This window comes from Pan troglodytes, chromosome 8, assembly GCF_028858775.2.
Source record: "Pan troglodytes isolate AG18354 chromosome 8, NHGRI_mPanTro3-v2.0_pri, whole genome shotgun sequence".
In the NCBI taxonomy this organism is placed as follows: Eukaryota; Metazoa; Chordata; class Mammalia; order Primates; family Hominidae; genus Pan; species Pan troglodytes.
The window spans coordinates 134,783,338-134,789,086 of NC_072406.2; the positions used below are offsets into that span (position 1 = coordinate 134,783,338).

At 45.4% G+C, this 5,749-nt stretch overlaps 1 protein-coding gene across 1 annotated transcript; it reads right to left on the reverse strand.

Moving 5' to 3' along the window:
* Positions 1 to 3,395: 3,395 nt before the first annotated feature.
* On the reverse strand, positions 3,396 to 5,198 carry C10H10orf120 (chromosome 10 C10orf120 homolog). Its single transcript, XM_001160071.3, has 3 exons — positions 4,965 to 5,198; positions 4,687 to 4,762; positions 3,396 to 4,175 (listed from the first exon to the last, which is right to left on the reverse strand). Exons 1-3 carry the CDS (start codon positions 5,138 to 5,140, stop codon positions 3,420 to 3,422), a joined length of 1,008 nt encoding a protein of 335 aa, XP_001160071.1. The 5' UTR covers positions 5,141 to 5,198; the 3' UTR covers positions 3,396 to 3,419.
* Between the last annotated feature and the right edge of the window lie 551 nt (positions 5,199 to 5,749).

The following is a 5,749-nucleotide window of genomic DNA, read 5'->3' on the forward strand; positions in this document are numbered from 1 at the left end:
CGGCAATATCTTGGCATTCTGTTGACCTCTTCTCTTTCCGAAGGGTTGAATTTGTTCTCATAGGTGATTTCCGCATCTCAGAGAATTTGGGTCAGTGAAAATATCTCTATGCCAGCACCACCGGGCCTTCTTGTAACACAATACTTAGGTTGTAACTGTCCACACTAAGCAGGTGGTGAGCAGTCGGCAAGTATTGTGTCAACTCCCAACTCCACTGAACGCAGCTAATTAAATGAATTATAGAACTGAGCCTTGCTGACCATTTAGTTCAATGCACTCGTTTAACTGATGGGTAAGTTGAGTCACAGAGTGCCTGGTGGCTTACCCATGCCTCACAGCTGGTTGGGAACAGAGCTGTAGGGAGAGCACTGATCTCCTTATTTCTCCTTTAGAGAACTTTATACCACATCATATTGCTGATCCTAAGCAATTTTTAGGGTCCAGATAAATCGTTTTCAGTTTTTTCAAACTGGCTTGAGTTTTCAGGTGATGCTTTGGTATTCACTATTTTATACATATTTAGGAGGTTATATCAACATTGGAAATAATATTTTCCTCCCCCCCCCCACCACCTCCAATTTCTAACTTTGCCTCAGTGGAAAAATTAACCCATTTCTTTGATTCATGCTGATTCTTTAGTCAGAATCCACTGATATTTGGGAACAATGCTACACTGCCCAGAATCACTGTCTTGGCCACAGCAGCTGCTGATACAATACTTCAAAATGCTCTTAACTTGGAGCTGCGGCTAATGGAGTTGTCCTGAAAAATCAGAAAGGGTGAAGCCTCCTGTTAATGACATTGCCTCTGCTTGGAGGGGAGCTGTGGCTCTGAAAGGGCTGACTGTGGAAAATCCACTGGCAAGAGGGAGCTAGAAAGGAACCTGACCTTGCCTCAGGCAGTTGTAGGTCCCTGTAGACAAGTTCACTGTCTTCCCAACTCTGTGAGGAGTTGCTGAGGACACAGTGTGATTAACAGAGGAATTCCTCTATGCTTCAGATGTAGACAGTGAGTAAGTGCATCATGCATCTCAAATGGTGAAGGTGCTGGCTGGACTCAGGGTGAGATTGTCAGGGAAACAGGGTGACACCATTTTAAAATCAACTCCGTCTTAAAACTAGCAAGGCACATTCCTTGCTGGTCATGACCCATGGTCATGAAATGTTTCTGGCTGAGGAAACTCCAACTACAATGAAATGTCCAGATGTCCCGATATCACATAATAATATATGCTTTTAAGATGATTCTAGACATGCTTTGATGTACCTACACACTAAAATACCAAAAATAACTTTCTTTAAATCAACAAAGTAATACATTTTGTCACGCTGTTAGCCCACCCTCACATTGTCATAGCTTAGCTTTTACATAGATAAGACCCTTGTATAAGAAAAACTTAAAGATGATGCATTCCTCTGCTTGCTTTCTGAGGACGCCCCACTCTGTAACTGAGTAGCTTTCAATAAGCTATCTCTTCTCCGTGCTTTCTGCAACTCACCTTGAATTTCTTCCTACATGAGATTCAAGACCCTCTCTTGGTGTCTGGATCAGGACCCCCTTTTTCGGCAACAAGAGTTCTGTCTTTTGGGGAAAAAAATCCTCATTTCTTGTAGATGTCTAAAAATGCTTCACTTCATATTTACACCTGGAACGCGAGTCTGACCCATAAGATACTTAGGAGGGTGAGGGCCCATGTCTCTGTGCAGCTCAGGGTCTGGTTGTCCCCCAACTCCTATTGCCCACTGATTAATGGGCACTCCAGTTTTTCACTGAATAGCTCAGCATCAAGAAAATGGCCTATGAGCAAGCCTACAATTTGGAACTGTTCCCTGAGGTCATGGACGATGGCCAGCTGTCTTCTGTCTTGATTATTGGGAAAGGAGGGAAGGAGATTGGACTGACATGTCCAGGTTCTATACAGGCTATGTGTGCTTTGAATTTGATGAAGTCTGTGCTAGCCATGAAAGTCTGACAGAATGGCTATGAGTTGGTGGCTGGTTGTGAGTGTGGCTCAGAGCAGGTGTGAGGGTCATTGGTGAAAACTTAAGACTTGTCATGAGAACTGCACAATAAACAAGGTCGCTTGGCAGTGTCTATGTGTGTGTGTGTCTGTTTAGAGGAGGCAGTGTACAGGGAAGAGGCTAGAAAAATCCTGGCTTCAAATTCTTTCCTCCCATGAGAACCCATTTTCATATTTTGAAGCAAACCTGGAAGGGTCAGCCCTTCTCTGAGCCATCCTCCTTGTTGATGGCCAAGCATCTGTAAGAAACAAGAGCTCCATCCTGGTAAAGTCTGACTACCCTAGTTGTTGTCTACTATATCTGCCACATTGGGGCACAGGTAAAACCTTGATAGGTGCAGCAATAGTGACCTCAGAGACATTTGGTACCTGCTCCTGACATGCCCAAAGGAATTGTGCATGCTACAGCCATGCCTGCCCTGTGGCTGCACTTGACTTGATGGGGAGGGTGTGGACTGCCTGGCTGCATTGAAGATGAGGGTAGCAAAGAAATAAGGCTGGAAAGGGCTGCCTCTGCCTTCCAAGGCAGAAGCTGTATGCCTGGGCAGGAAGTGGAGAGCATGAAATAGACCTCCAACTTTTAGATGTGGGCATAGCGTTCTTTTCTTCAGTTGTACTACAGGCTGCTCTCAGTTCCAGAGACTCTGCTATTGACTGTCTAATGGTTCCAAATATTCCCACTTCTTTGTCTTCATGCCTTTTGCAGTGTGGCCTCTCATCAAGGGATAAAGTTCATTTACCCACTTTTGCATCTAGGCTGGCCTCAGGTCTTGCTTTGGACAACAGAAATGTGGCAAAAGTGACAGTGTGCCAGTTATGAGCCTTGATCTTAATAGGCCTTGCAAACTTCCACTTACCCTCTTGGGCCCCATAATGACCCTGTGAACAAGCCTGGGCTAGCCTACGTGAGGGAGGAAAAATGTGGCCCAGTCACCCCCATGGACCCAGTTGATAGCTGTCAGTTCCTAGAAGGAGAGCCAACTAATTTACCTGCAGTTAACTACAGACACATGAGGAACCCAGGTGAGATCAGGAGAGGCGCCCAGCTGAGCCCAGCTTAAATTGCTAACCCACAAAATTACAAGCAAAATTAATGATTGTTGTTTTAAGCCACTAAATTTGGGGGTGATTTGTTTCATGGAAATAGATAACAGACACACACCCCAATGGGAGCAGGTTAGGAGAAGGCCTGGGCTGTTGCTGAGGGTGGGAGCGACAGCCAAGAGTTGCCTGAGGTCAGGAAGCCTCGTCAGGTAGGTCTTACCTTGAGGCCCTCCTGGAGATTGGGCAGGGGAAGCCAAAATCCCAATATAAGATGGGGTGGCAAGGAGCCTGGGGCACAGCTGACGGGAATAATAAGGACTAGTACACCTGGTTACCCTGGGCAACAAATAAAACTTTAATAATGATAAGGAGTTGCTTTACGCATGCGCTCTTTCCAGATACTCTCTTCTTCCAGGCTGTAGGTCTTGACCAGATCACTGAAGTGGTCTCTCCGTGATATAAAATCCTGATTCATTAGCATTAAGTCACCAGGGAATTCTGATATGCAGAAAAGATTTCGGTTTGTTAGGCCTGCGATGGACCGTTCCGGTTTCTTTGTGGGGAGGAATGATTTGCGATCATTTCCATGGTATGTTAAACATTTTTTTGGTTCTTTTGACTTGAAAACTACATTCATTTTTATTTCTCGTCTTTTTGTGTTTTTTCCCTCTGCCTCCTCTTTCTTATCTTGGTTGGCATCGTCACAATTATGGGTGTCATAGTTGTCTTCCTTTCGTCTGGCCTTATTTTTTGCCATTGGACCCAGGCCCACCTCAGACAGAAATGAGGAGCGTGTAAACCTTTCAATGTAGGGTAAAGGCTGATGATTTCCCAGAGCCCGAGCAAGCCTCATCCTCTCTATGTGCTTACTGACGTTCACCTGCTCTCGTTGTGGCATTTTAAATGCCTCCAGGGGCGCAATCACCTTTGCTGTCCATATTTTTTCTAGGGGTACACAAACAGCACAAGGAGAGGAATGTTTCTTTTTATACTCCATGGCTCGTTTGTAGTCCGGAGACAGCAACTGTAGTTCCTTGAGCATTCTGCATTCTTCCTCTTGCTTGTAAGCCAAAAGCCTTCTTGCTGCTATGGTGTGAATGCCACCTAGACGCTGACAATGGAGAAAGGACTATTAAAATCTCAAGAGCACAGGGGCAGGCGGCACCCACAGAAACAATTTGCTAGTGGCTGGTTCTCCCTCCATCGTGGAAAGTGTTTGAGCCTCGCTGTAGTGGAAAACAGGTGAACCTTTGGCGTCAGATAACCTTGGGTTCAAATCCTGACTCTCCTCTGACCTACAATGAATTCAGAATAATTTTGTTGACTTTACAGGGTCATGGTGAAGCCTCGACAAGACAACATATACGAAAGTGACCAGTGCAAGGTAGGAGCTGAAGAAATAACTGTTCCATCATTTGTTATTTACTTATATTTGTAAGTGGGACGTGTCAATAAGAGTATTTTGCTGTGCAAGTGTGGAAGCCACTAGCAGATTCAGCCAATGTGAGTCTACTGTTTGAGAGGCAGCTCTGTTACTGGTGGTTTCTGAACCTTTGGCTCCCCCTAGCTAAACTGGCTGGCTTCAGTGGGGCCTCTCCGTATGAAAACTGCAGGACACTTACTAGGATCTCTTTTTCCAAGGGGGAGTATTTCCCAAGGGCAATCCGTGGGTCTGATCTGTAGAATTTGCTCCATATCCTGCAAGAAGAGAAGCAGGAATATCAGAATTCTGGAAAGGCTCTTCCTACTTTTCCCTCCTGGAGTGGGAAGGCTCATAAAGGGTTATTCTACACTAGCCAGGCTGAGGCCGCCATGAGCAGGGGTTTCTGTAGCCACTGGGTAGGCTTCTCCACTTGGCCTCTTTCTGACATGGACAGACTAAAGTGCAAGTCAGACTCACCGCAACGGTGAAGCAGAACTCAGATCCTCTTGGCAACACATTGGGGCTTGATCCTGAAAGGAATAGTTGGTATTAAATATTCTAACTGGCTTTTCATTCTTCCTTTCTTGGACCATTGTGTCACTAGCCCTCTGTTTTTCAATCCTCTGACAGTCATTCTTCCATTCTCTGATCATACTCTGGCAATAAGCTAGGACGGGAGGTGTTCATGCCTGGAGTTTGTTTCTAAGACAATGTGATGAGGGCCCGAGGGTAAGTCACAAACATTTCTCACATCATAACTGGCTTACCTGGGGGCTATTGTGAGGTCTGAGTTTAAGACATTGAGTGATCCCCTGGGGTGAAATGGACACACATTACAGGCTCCTGGTGTGTTGGAGTAGAAGAGAATGGATAGAGAATGTGGCTGGGAGGCAATCTGACCATGTCACTGCCACTGAAAAACCCACAAGACTGCTCAGTTTTCACAAGAGGAAGACTCAGTCAACTAAAATCTCTCTCACTGGCTTTCACTAGTCTCTTCAGCCTTAGCTCCTCATGCTTCATCAACGCCACACTATCCATCATTCTCAAAACAAGCATCTGAGCTATTGTTCACAGTCCCCTCATGTGTTGAATAACTCTCTTATCCTTGGCAACTTGCTTGTCTCTCAAGACCCAGCTTAATTGTTGCTTCCTCTGAATGTCTCCTTGCAGAATAAATCACCCTTTGTCCATGTTCTCATAGCACTTTCTGCCTCATGCTATGGTGCTTTCTCACATACTGACTTGCTTGGTAAGTCAGA